This window comes from Amphiura filiformis, chromosome 3 (genome assembly GCF_039555335.1).
Source record: "Amphiura filiformis chromosome 3, Afil_fr2py, whole genome shotgun sequence".
NCBI classification, from domain to species: domain Eukaryota; kingdom Metazoa; phylum Echinodermata; class Ophiuroidea; order Amphilepidida; family Amphiuridae; genus Amphiura; species Amphiura filiformis.
The window spans coordinates 47561466-47574845 of record NC_092630.1 but is presented as its reverse complement, the minus strand read 5'-3'; the positions used below and the strand labels follow the sequence as shown (position 1 = coordinate 47574845).

The 13380-nt window shown below is 35.1% G+C and overlaps 1 protein-coding gene across 2 annotated transcripts; it reads left to right on the top strand.

Annotated features, from left to right (window-relative positions):
• Nucleotides 1–2810: 2810 nt before the first annotated feature.
• LOC140148628 (clarin-1-like) lies at nt 2811–12952 on the top strand. Of its 2 annotated transcripts, none has more exons than XM_072170650.1 (3): nt 2811–3366; nt 10244–10423; nt 11306–12952. In XM_072170650.1, the coding sequence occupies exons 1-3, from the start codon at nt 3060–3062 to the stop codon at nt 11596–11598; spliced, it is 780 nt and encodes a 259-aa protein (XP_072026751.1). In that variant the 5' UTR covers nt 2811–3059; the 3' UTR covers nt 11599–12952. The 2 variants fall into 2 exon arrangements, with proteins under 2 accessions (XP_072026751.1, XP_072026750.1); XM_072170649.1 differs by lacking the exon at nt 2811–3366 and adding an exon at nt 4569–5302.
• The last annotated feature ends 428 nt before the right edge of the window (nt 12953–13380 follow it).

Sequence of the window (13380 nt, the reverse complement as noted above, 5' to 3'; positions counted from 1 at the left end):
AGAGCATGCAGAACAAGACAGAACCTGAAAATATGAAGCACGAATTTGAATTTGCAAGAAAGAAAGAAAGAAAGAAAGAAAGAAAGAAAGAAAGAAAGAAAGAAAGAAAGAAAGAAAGAAAGAAAGAAAGAAAGAAAGAAAGAAAGAAAAAAGGAAAGAAAGAAAGAAAGAAAGAAAAAAAAAAAAAGAAAGAAAGAGGAAGAAAGAAAGAAAGAAAGAAAGAAAGAAAGAAAGAAAGAAAGAAAGAAAGAAAGAAAGAAAGAAAGAAAGAAAGAAAAAAAAAAAGAAAGAAAAAAAAAAAAAAAGAAAGAAAGAAAGAAAGAAAAAAAAAAAAAAGAAAAAAAAAACTAGAAAAGGAATATAGAAGGAGGAGAGGAGTTAGAGTAGAGTAGAGTAGAGTAGAGTAGAGTAAAGTAGAGCAGAGCCCGGGAGTAGAGTAGAATAGAAGTAGAGTAGACGGTAGAGTAGTAGAGTAGAGTAGAGTATATAGAGTAGAGTAGAGTAGAGTCCCGGAGTAGAGTAGAGTAGAGTAGCGTGCACTAATGAGGGGTGGATGATGTGAGACCAGGGGGACCCGATGATCAGAGTAGATGAGAGTTGAGGCTCAACTCTCTTCTGGATTATATCTACTCGGATGTTCAGGCTTGAGACCAATCAAGCCCAGAGCAGGAGACAGAACGGTATACTCACAGGCTGAAGAGTCCAAGCGGCCAGAGCATGACAGGATCCAGTATAGATCTGAGAAGCGCGGAGCAGTACTAGGCCTAGTAGATGAACGGGTCCAGAGTGTGAGTTTGAGAAGAGGATGTGACTCATGTGAGAGTGCTATAGTGATACCAGAGCTAGATCCCGGAACCAAGAGGACTAGGAGCCCGGGCCCCGGCGCGGCCCGGGCCAGGAGCCTGAATGATCGAACGAGCAGAGGAGAGTATAGAGGAGAGTTGGAGATAAGGAGCGCGGGACTCGACTGAGACCTGCGCTGCATGGAGCCGGAGTTCGAAGGCTATAAGGGAGAATCCCGAAAAAGACCAAGTCCATAGCGATTCAGGTTCAAAACACTGATGGTTAAAATTCGTTGGTTGAAACGTTTTACCCAGCAATGGTAAATGTTGGTGGACTAAAATTTCCCCAACAGACCAACATTGCAGGGTGAAAATTGTTTTACTTTTTACGGTGTGTCGCCGGTAACCAACAATTGCAGCTTAGAAAAGCCTCGCACATATCAGAGAAGATGTCTTCTCATCTTCTCTGCACATATTAACAAAGTTGGTTGAAATGTGTCCGACCCAGCTTTGTCTTTTGAATAAAAAATGAAAAAATTTCCCCACACAATATCATGAAGAGCAACATTTTTTTAATGCACGACCTTGTATTAGGCAAGCATGCATGGTAAAACCCATTGTGCTCCCCATTGTTCACTCGTCACGGCTGATTGATTTCCATTGTTAGGAATTCTCCTACTGCACATCGAAAAATAAATTTTGGTGATATCTATTGTTATTTTGGATCAAAAAGTGCCACCTTTTGCTATCCACTAATAAACATGAATTTTATATCATCAAAAAGATACATTTCTCTAGTGCAATGCGAAGAAAAGTGTTTTAGCATGTTCCAGTGAAATGTTCTGAAATCAAATAATTTGCTCAAACAACTTGAAAAATGTCTCATTTCCCATTGAAAATTGAAAACTTTTAAAGTAAAAAGTACCATCGTTTCCCAAAACTAAAAGGATTTATCGTTTGAAAGTAGAGATAGGCCTATCAAAGTTTTTATGAGGGAAGAAATTTAAAAACCTATTTCATTTTCTTGTAGTGGTTGAGCTATAGAAAAGTTGAAATTTTAATTTTGAGAGTGGCGTGAGCAGATGCACCAAAGTTTTCCAGTTTGACTGCATGGTTGAAATAATTTGACTCAATAATAGCTATGTTGGTTAACCAACTATTAAATTGTAACCAGCCAAAGTAAACTACGTTGTTAGAATTTTACCAATGTTGGGTAAAATTAACCAACATGACCAACGAAAGGAGATGAGAAGCTAACTTAGCCTCGGCCTCGGCCTAAAGCATTTTGTACTGGGTGAAAATAGGCACTGTTCCGGGAGGGGGTGTTCTAACCACAAACTTTCCCCTCTTACATACCTCAAGTTCCATTGACGCGTGGTTAGAAAGCTTTAGAAAACTCGGATAAGTGTTTGCACAATTTATTACATGAATACAGGTACTTCTTTGAGGCTAGAGCTCATAAGGCTCCCTCATGTGTGCTCCTTTCGGTTCTTGTTATTTTTTCTTTAGGTCATTCATTGATTGTTTGCAAATGTACTGTGTCGTGAATAAGTTCTATTGTGTTTGAAACCAAATATATCTCATTGATCATAGGGCATATAAATAAAGGTCTGCAACATACAATATTTATACGCCCACGAAATTACAAGAAAAGCGGAATCTTGAGATACACGTGAAACAAGTTTAATGTTCATCTCTGTCATTAAAAAATTATTGAGATGAGTTCTTGGACTGAATGAGATTGTGGCGTGGGAAAATATCTCTGTTGCTTGAATAATATCTCTTCTGAAGACCTTTGCAGGAATCTGACAATTGCATGAGCATCTTTAATTCATGATTATAGACTGTGCTGTAAGATGGAGATGTTTGGTAATAAAGGCAACTGGATACAGCTTTGGATCACACTGCTTGCTTTTATGCATCTGGAATGACGTCCGGGAATGACGTCGACTTTTGTCTCTACTTTCTGTGATACAATAACAAATTTGGCTTCATTATAATATAATTAGGCCTATATAATATATTATGACTATATCAAAGATCCTAAGGATATTTGCCTATAGATGATTAAAACTTAGACCAGAAAAAGAGTTATCTTTTCGCTGGTGATTGGCACGATTTGAGGTCATGAACTTGTCTTCAAAAATAACCTCACCATAAACAAGGAAGCAAAAACAAGAATATAGACGTAGAAGTGTGTCGACAGACGAGACGTCCAAGAACATCGACGTCCCATCAAGAAAATTAATCACGTATATAGGAGGCCTATAATACATCATGTGTTTGAAACGTCGAGCAAGTTTATTTTTCATCATTTCATTGTTTGCCTTCGCCATTGTACTTATGATGGGCATATCATTAGGGACAGAGTACTGGGTTGAAGCAGGCGTACAGAGGGATCTGAGAGCCCTTGATTCATCAAATCCTCAGCTTAATCAGCTACCACTTAAAAGTTTCCTAGGTGCGAATCCCATTGATGGTTCGGATCCCGGTGCGTTCTTAGGTATCGTCAGATTTGGATTATTCAGTGGGTGTAAGAGGTTTAATTATGGTCTTGGCGTAAGAGACCCCACGTGTTTCTCAGGTAGGATGTCATTTATGTCTTAAAATAGTATGAAAAAACAAAACCAAAAAACAAAACACAAACAACATACTTAATGTAACAAAATCTAAGAAACTTAAAATTTAACAAACTTAAACTGACAACATATAAACATTGATCGACATAAAAAAAAAGCCGAAATAAACCAAAACTGATATAATTCCTTGAACAATCGATACAACTATGTAGTATAGATGATGTGCTATCTGAGGTAGATAGCAACAACTGGATCGCAGAGAACACTGCACGGTCAAATAAAATGTTTAATATCAGAGGAGTGAAAGTTACACGCCCAAAGAGTGCAAAAGTCGACAATGCACTGATTGCACTCTGAAAAGAATATGTAATTTTCACTCCAAAATGACTTCACTTTTCTTTTCAAAGACTGGTGTTTCACTCTTTTACATTTTAGGTGATTAAAAGTTTAAAAGCAGAAATGTTTCTTTTTAATATACAAACCTTGGAAAGGCAGCACATCAGAAATTCCAAATTTATTTCAAAGCAATTCTGCAGGTTTATTTAAAAAAATAGAAATACTTTCAACTACAAGGTCTATGAACAACGGAAGACAAATTTAAAAACTAACCATGCAACTTAAACTTACATATCGACATTCATCGACATTTTAATAAGAAAACCCTAAGATAAAACAAACCTGTAATCAAATATTAAATACCGTTCCTTGAGCAATTGATTTATTCAGGGCATAGTATAGATGGTGCATGTCAAAAATGCTATCAGAGGTAGATAGTAACTGGATCGCAGATATTTACACTGCAATGACTGCATGGTTAGGCCTATAAATAAAATGTTATCAGACATGTCAGAGGAGTGAAAATTACACTCTCGAAAGAGTGCAAAAGTAGACAATGCACTCTGAAAAGAATATATAAAGTGTAATTTTCATTCCAAAAAGACTTCACTTCTCTACAAAGACTCTTTTTTCACTCTTTTACATTTAGGCCCCTAGGAAGCAGAAATGTTTCAAAGTTTACACTCTGTTTTATAATATACAAACCTGGGAAAGGCATCAGAAATTCCAAGTTTATTGCAAAACAATTCTACAGATTTATTTAAACAAAAATATAACTACTTTAACAATGCAGTCTGTGAATGGAAGACAAATTTAACCACTTGTGAAAATGACATTTTACGCAAATTTACGGACGACTGCAGACCTTTCAAAAGAAAAATCCGAGGTTCACACGACATCGATTCAATGGACAGAAGAAAAAGTGCCACTGATATGACATTTTGTAATCTGTCAAATATTTCGTTAGTGTAATACTTCAAATATTGTTCAATCGACTGTGGACTGAAGCCAGTTCAAGTCAACAGTTAGTAGTTCAATATTATGAACATAGCATGTTTTACTGCAGGAAAGTTGTGTTCATCACAGTACAGATTTCACTGGAATAAGAGTGGGATATATTAACTTATCTGGAAGGATCTAAACCAAAGTGTCTGAGCATGGTTGTTGCTTACATCTGTACAACATAATACTGTTCAAATTCTGTGCAAGTTGTTAACGTCCGGATTGATACAGACCTGAAGATTCATTTTATCTGAAGAATAACCAGAGGCTCTTGTCCGACCATGTGTCTAAAAAAACGGGCAAGCTTGTTTACCATTATCGCTTTATTCTCCTTTGCAAATTTGATAATCCTTGGTATTTCTCTCGGATCGGATTATTGGATTGGTGCATCTTCAGTACGAGATGTAGAAGCATTAAACTTAACAATTCCTGCGAACTCATCAACAGGATCAGGGTCTCTTCCGCTGAAAGGATTCATTGGTACTAATCCCATTGATGGTACGGATCCAGGAGCCTTCCGTGGGATTATGCATTTTGGTTTATTTCAAGGATGTAAAAGATTTAATTACGGTACAGGAGTTCGTGCTCCATCCTGTTTTTCAGGTAAATTTAATATCTGAAGACGTGACAAACTAACATTAGTTTCAAACACTTAAAAAGTTTGTAATAAAGCTGGCTCTTTCTGGCTTCTAAATTATTATGTAAAGCTGAAAATGGTTCTTCTTGAAAAGAACCAAAAAGGTTCTTTAAACTTGCAAAACATTTTTGGTTTCTCTGTAGAACCATTATTTTTAGAAGGGCTCTGTATAAAGGATAAAAAGTGTTCTTAGTTGGACCTTCATTTTTGTAGGCATGCATCTCTAGATGCATATTATATCTGTATATCAATTATCTATTATCTATTTTACGTTAAACATTCCTGACGCCTTTTGTAAATCGTACCTAATTATTCTGTATTCTATGTCAATAAATGGGAATATATTGCCGTTCAGAAAACAGACCTGAGTGCTATCATGCAGAAAAGACTAAAGTCTCTCATGAATTACCGTATGTCAAATAATATAATGGGTGATTCATCAGCTGTATGGTTAAAAAGAACGCATCGGGTCAATTCATTTAGTAGGCCTATATAGGCCTACCTTTAGTTTTGTTATAGGCCTACACTGCATATCAACCAAGTTTTAAAAATATTGCAACTTTTTTGTAGTTTGGGCGAAGTGATCAAATGGAATATATATATAGGCCTATTCTGTTTTATAGTAGGCCTTGTGTTACTGTTAGTGCAAAGGCTTGATCAATTATATTTTTTCGCTTCAAAAATCAGAAGATGTGTGTCTTTTTACACAGAATTTTCAACCCCACGGCCATAAATATATTTAAATGAAACTCTCTTCTTCCTATTGATTAGTATGCAGAAAATGCTACTTTGTAGACATTTTTTCAAAATATTGAATCATCTTGAATGTATCCGAATATGTTCAATTCCACAGAATACAGCCTGTCTCAAAAAAAATTGTGCAAGTGAAAAGCGCCCTCGATGGCAATTAGAGAATACCGTTGTGACATAATGCTTATACATCAACGTCACGGGCGCAGTCTTAGCTCTCAAATGCCGTTTGATCTGTTCAATTTGCTTGTTCCAATTTTGAGATATGTTTATTTAACAACGAAAGGGTAAAATCACAATTGTGCCACTTTTACTAGGAGCTACTAGGGAAGAGAGCTGTACATGTAAATCAATGATTGCTGATGACCCATTCCATGTCAACTCAGGGATGTGCAGCACCTCTTCAATTTTTTTCTTTGTCTGTGTGGAGGTAGCTATTGATGAGAAAGTAAAATACCGAAAATTTGAGCTTCATACTCCATTTCGTTTTCCCGTGGCATCAATTTGAAATTTGCTCATGGTCAGCGTAAAGAGTTGTACGTAAGTCATTATACATGCGAAATAAAAAACGTGTACAACTCTATGGAGAAGGCAAACCTAAGTGATGTGTTGAAGCTTATCGAGACCTAAGCCAATATCTCTCAGAAATGTTGTCCAAGGACATATCTTCAACATACCTGAAGTTGATGGTGGGGCAAATGTCTGACATTGATTTTCAGGGGGTCAAAATTTACTAAAAATGTACAATTGGGGTTTTAATGGGTAATATCTCAGCTAAAAGTATTCTAATAGGCTCAATATTGGATAAGAGTAATGTCCTACCAAAGGGCTCTGACTGGCAAAAAAATGGACATTAAAATTATTTTTACTTTTGGAGTTCTGACCCCCAAAGTTGGTCCTGATGGACGAAGTTGCCTTTTTGAGGGCCCTATATCTTTTAAAGTAAAGGAGTTACAAGTTTTCTGATGCCAGATTTGAATTATACACAAATAAGTACCCCAGGATACATACTTTTCAAAGTTGTAAAGGGTTCCCTTTATACATTTATGGACCTCCAAACGTTGTCTTTCGCGTTGCGACACATTTTTTACACTGGCCCCCCTAAATTTTAAATTGATGCCACGAGAAAACGAAATGGAGTATGAAGCTCAAATTTTCGGGATTTTACTTTCTCATCAATATCTACCACCACACAGAAAAAGAAAAAATTGAAGAGGTGCTGCGGTGCACATCCCTGGAGTTGACATGGAATGGGTCTGATGTTGATGCGTCTAATGCACTCCTCCTTTCGGGGCGCATGCATTATATTAGACGCATCAACATCAGCACGCGTGCATTATTTTGTCTAATATCTCTCCCAACAAGTAATACGCGTTCATTAACCTATAACATGAAGTGCACAATATTTGTTTGTCTTTTAACATGTCTTAAGGGGGTACTACACCCCTCAATAAATTTGTGTCTATTTTTGCATTTTTCTCAACAACTAATAACACACTTGTAACAAAAGTTATGTATATTATTGGGGCAAGGAATCCAATTACTACACTGGAATTTCAGTGATCCAAGACAAGCGGTTCATGATTTATGATAAGAAATAAGGTACCGCTAGGATGTACCTCATTTTCTATCATATATACCGAACTGCTTGTCTTGAGTCACTGAAATTTCAGTGTAGTAATTGGATTCCTTGCCCCAATAATATACATAACTTTTGTTACCAGTCTGTTATTATTTTTGAGAAAAATGCAAAAATAGTCACAAATTTACCACAGGGGTGTAGTATCCCCTTAAGTGACTAAGAGAACAGCATTTACCATGATAAAATCATTGACATGCACATGTATTTAATTTTTACAGCAGAATGTGAAATATTTATTTATCTTTTAATCTTTTTTTAAGTGGAAAAAGAGAGTCATCATTCCTGCATCATGATAAAACAATCAACAAGTTTGTATTGTGTAATTGATGCATTCTTTTGATTTCACGAAGGAACTCTTGATGAACTTGATGCTATCACTGTCACTCTTCCCGTAAAAGTGGCACAATTGTGATTTTACCCTTTCGTCTTTAACTAAATATATCTCGAGATTAAAACAAGCAAATTGAACAGAACAAACGGCATTTGAGAGCTAAGACTACGCCCTTGACGTTGATGTAAGCATTATGTCACAACGGTAAAATCTAATTGCCAGAGAGGGCGCTTTTCACTTGCACAATTTTTTTTTGAGACAGGCTGTATATAGTATTTGAAATTATCCCACCCATGCAGTTTTAAATAAAAAAAAGTCACAAAAAGTTATGAATTTTCAAGTTGTAATACTAGCCTTTGTGTGTGTATACTGATGTCTGACCACATTCTTTCTTTAAGCTTCTTAGTAGGTCATCTTTGCAGTGAATTTATAATTTTAATGACTGATTTTATATATACAACCGCACAAAAGAGGCAATAAGAAGATAATAAAATAGAATGTTCAGACATTCAATATTTATAGTAAATGTTGTTGAATTGACAACTCATATATCTAATGACCTCACAGACACAATAGATGCCTTTTAACATCGTACAATATTGAGACATTAATCACATAACAAGAGATGTCTAATGTGTGTTGTTCAATCCAGCAAGGGTGCCAGAAAACGATTTAAATGTTGGGGCACATAATATGTATAAAGGCTAAAAAACATTTCATAACATTCAAAATATCTTTAAAAGTTACCGGAATGATGAGTGTTTAAATACTTGTAATTGCCAAAATAAATATTTTACAATAACATTTTTGACAAAAAAATTATAATAAAAACATTTTTTGATGTTTTAAAACATTTTTCTAATCTTTTAATATTAACCTATTAAACATTCAAATTTTTAAAATCAGTTGTTTTATATAATGTTTGAAAACAAATTTAGTTTGCGGTGACCCTCTGCAAATAACAGCAGCAGCAGCAACAACAACAACAACAACAACAACAACAACAACAACAACAAAAACAACAACAAAAACAACAACATAATGCAATGTAATGCTCACTATTGGCAGATGTTGACAATCTAGGAGTCTACCAAACATCCAGTTGCAAAGTCACTTTTAGTGATCACATTTCTTCTGTTCTTTATGTTTTTTCATGTTTTGGTGTTGCCTCAATTTATCATTGGTGATATTAGAAATGAAATACCATTTGATCTATTAATAGTGTACCCCTCTTCAAATAAGCACTCAGGAGGCATTATTAATTTTTCAATACTTATCAAATGACATCATTTGAATTTTTCATTCAGGTGGACCAGTCTCATTTATTTTATAGTATTTTAATTTTTAAATGTCTCAAACCCAAAGCTTTGCTTCAATTTAAAAAGTTTCTGTCGTCTTTTGGTATTATCATTTTAAGTTGATTGACATGTCTCCTCATAAGATATATGTACACAATTCCTCAATTCCGATATATTATGTTAGTTTTACACTGCCTACAACAAATTAATACAAGTTGTTATTACCAAATTGCACATAAGGTAGGTATAGGACTAACCTAATTATGATTGTATCTGAAGACTACCATATACAAATGCGGAAATATGATGGTTACTGCAGAACTTTCTGAATGACCCTTAATGTCCATATTTACACCCATATGAAATACACAATATTCACATTTTTGGACGATTCAATATGTCAAGTTTTGTTATGTTTAAAATTCAGTCTATATCATGTTCATAGGTGATTTGGGGGATATAAACTTGCATATTCTAAACTTTATGGGTATGGAGAAAGTGAGTAATTATGGAAGAAAGACTTGAAGTCCATTTACCCACTGAAGAACATGTAAGGTCACTAAAAGTATAAACATCTCTTGAAAATGGTGGAAAAAATGTCTTCTGTAAAAACATACCTAAGAGTTATATGCAATGGCAGCACCACAGATGGGATCATGGGGGAAAATTCACCCAGTCATAACGCACCCCCCAGTAAAAACCCAAAATGTCCACTTTTTGCAGCAATTTTGCCCCAAATTTGGTTGATTTTTGCCCCCCTGAAATTCAATTTATCCCCCATGCCCCTGAAAATAATTGGTGCTGCCACTGCTTAGATACCTCAGAAATGTACACATTATCAAATGAATCATAATTAATTCAATATGGATATCATTTACAATTTCAGTGTTTAAAGAGCATGAAGATGTATACAACCTGAAGATTGTCATCACTGTGATCGTGTTCATTCTGGGTGCTATAGTATTTGGATTGGTTGCTACAGTATTTGGTTTGGTTAATACGTTAACAGTTCCCATAGAAACAATACATGGACCTGTAGGATTGTATGTATGGAATGGTATTGGAGGTAAGCCAGTATTTTAAATGATATCATATCATAGTCAGCTATAGTCCATGCACAGTTAACAGAGCATGACCGCCCGGGCATGACCGGCACCAAAAGACCCATGGTGAATACCATGATCAATTGCCTCCAAATGTCTAAGCTAAGATGTAAATTATTGAACCAGGCCTGAGAGTGTGTCTTTGAAAAAATATCTGTTTTTTAGCTTTAAAAGTCTGAAATTATTTAAACCATACATACTTTTGTACACAACAAGTGTAGAAAAATATCTGGAAGTTGAAAAAAAAATGTCTGAAAACAGATAAATAGCTGGTCTCTCACAGTCACACCCTGTTGAACTCAAATGCTGTACTCAAATAATTTTGTTTCCAATTTCAATTTATCAACTTAAAAAATTCTCAAAAATTCAATCAATTTTACAATATTATGAAAAACTTGATTACATTTGTACAAGTCTTTAAGCATGAGTCAAACATCTTCCACCCTTGCTCTGGGTTTCATAAAAATTAAAGCATATTTTCCAAGTTTCAACACTTTTCCATCCATTTTTTGATGTTTTCCCTTTTTTACAAATATAAAAAAAGCGCTTATTCAATAACAGATTATTTTATTTTGCTATAACTGTATTGTCCTCTTTGGTTTGTATTTTACTGTGCAACAAAAAGAAAGGTTACTTTTGATTTCACCAGCTTTCTTTATCATTTATGCTTGATCACTTGTTCAGTGCTTCTTGCTTAATACTGCTTTATTTAGCATCACACATGCTTCATAATATTGTTGCAAATCGAAAAGAAGTTTTATGATGCATGTACCAAACTACCATCAAATTGCATGCAATTTCATTACGATTTTATTTATCATTTATGTTATCATTTTATTTTACAGCAATATGCGCTTTCATTGCATGGATCTTATACCTATCTCTTTACCACACGGACATAAAACACAATGTGTTAAATAAAGTGGATTCCAGCACGCCATACTTCTTCCAAACAGACAGAGTCGAATTTGGCTATTCCTATTGGCTACTTATTGCTGGTTTTATCCTCTTTCTCCTTAATATTTTCTTTGTGTTCTTGGCACAATGTGTACAAGATCCCAAATTTTTGTGGAGGAAGAACAAAGAAAATACTTCCGATTCCAATAGAAATGATGTTGGACTTGGGTTGATGTACTAAAGAGGAAAATTATATTGTAAGCACAAAGTACTACATATAGATGCCAAAATCACACCAATTTATATAAAGCACTGCACAGATAAAGTAGAGTAGCCTCACTCTGTGACAAAACAGCTGACTTGAGCTGTGGCATACCATACTTAAGAATCAAGACATTCTACACAAGTCACTGAATGTCACATTTTAGCACATAGAACTTGCACATAGCACCTACGTGACACTGTATGTCATTAACATAGTAGCACCTTGGTAGTCATTCCAGAGGTAACTAACACTTTGCATAAAAGTTCGCTAACATTTGGTGGTCGAAATTAGCCAAAATCTACAGGCCAACTGAAAATAGCCAAATTTTTCATCAACTAGCCCAATGTAGTTTACAAGTCGAACAAAAATGCCACATGTAAGTGAATCACTCATGAGGCAGCACCCTATTTAGCTTTAGGTTTGAATAGGCCTATTTAATTATTTATTTTTTACCTAGTAAAAAATCAATAAAATAATGTCCAAAGCTAACGTAAAATAGGGTGCCTCCATCTAATGTCAAGTTTTGTTTCATGAGTGCCCTCAGTTAAGATTTTGCCGTAATTTGAGCTCTGAAAATCACCCAATATTACAACTCAATGTGTGTTACCCAGATGACACATCTTGGGTCTATCAACACTAATACATTCTCTATTGTTTATAGCTGTTTATATCCCAATGTGACTAACTTATTTTGTCTCACCTACAGGTTGCACCCATATACTCTCTTAAATTGACCAATTGAATATTTCAATCTTTTAACTTTTGATGATAGGAATCAATCTAAAGATTTAAAGATTAAAAAATAGATTGAAATATATTTTAGATTGACTCTTTCTTATTATATCTTAGTAGACTGAATTTACCACCCAATCAAGTGTTACTCCTAATGTACTGCAAAATGGCATTTTTTAGAGTGAACATCTTTTTATCAATTGGAAAAGATTTGCGTTAACTTCAGTCAGCAAAAGATTGAAAAACATGGAAATCAATTCTTTTGACTGAACATTCAATCAAAAAAGTTTTCTAACTTCAAGCACTAAAAGATTGAGAATCACTCTTTTTGATTGAGTAAAAAGATTGAAAATTAAAATAATTTGACTGAATATTAAGTCCAAAACAATTTTTCCATTAGATTCGAACATCAAATTAAGAGAGTAATATTATTCAGGCCAGAAACAAGTGGCCCTTGTTTCTATAAACATGATTCAATGGATACTTAGCAAGAAGAACACATAATCATTTTTGGATTACATTGACAATGCCACATCCAAATTTTAGCCTATTGTAGTCTATTTCATCTCATTGTCTCAGTGGCGTAGCGTGGGTCATCCGATGGGGGGGGGGGCACCGACAATGAATGGGGGAACGGGTCTGATGGGGGGACATTTTTTTTGGCAATTTTCCTAGTGGATTTTCTAAATTTTGCAATCAATTGGGGGGGCATGTGCCACCCCCATGCCCCAATGATGCTACGCCACTGCATTGTCTCATGATACATTTGGTACCGGTACTAATTGATACAGAATGGGCTTCATTTGTCTGCCAACAGGCTTCAAAATATGGTCCATAGTTGATTAGTTCTTACTTCCCAGCCTGATCTTATCACTTCATATCCGTGCACAGAACCTGCTTTGCTTATGATTTTGCTGACACACACCAAAACCATTCCATTGCAATCAATTTCAAAATTAACCATTTCTGGCTTAGTTCTTCCCAGTCCTTCCACAACATAATCATTTCCAAAAGGGTTACATTAGT

Excerpts from the sequence above, each read along its gene's own strand:
- LOC140148628 (XM_072170649.1), top strand. The coding sequence starts at position 4,981 with ATGTGTCTAAAAAAACGGGCAAGCTTGTTTACCATTATCGCTTTATTC. Across the intron at positions 5,303-10,243 it reads TGCTCCATCCTGTTTTTCAG|TGTTTAAAGAGCATGAAGAT; the intron begins GTAAATTTAATA and ends TTACAATTTCAG. Across the intron at positions 10,424-11,305 it reads TGTATGGAATGGTATTGGAG|CAATATGCGCTTTCATTGCA; the intron begins GTAAGCCAGTAT and ends TTTATTTTACAG.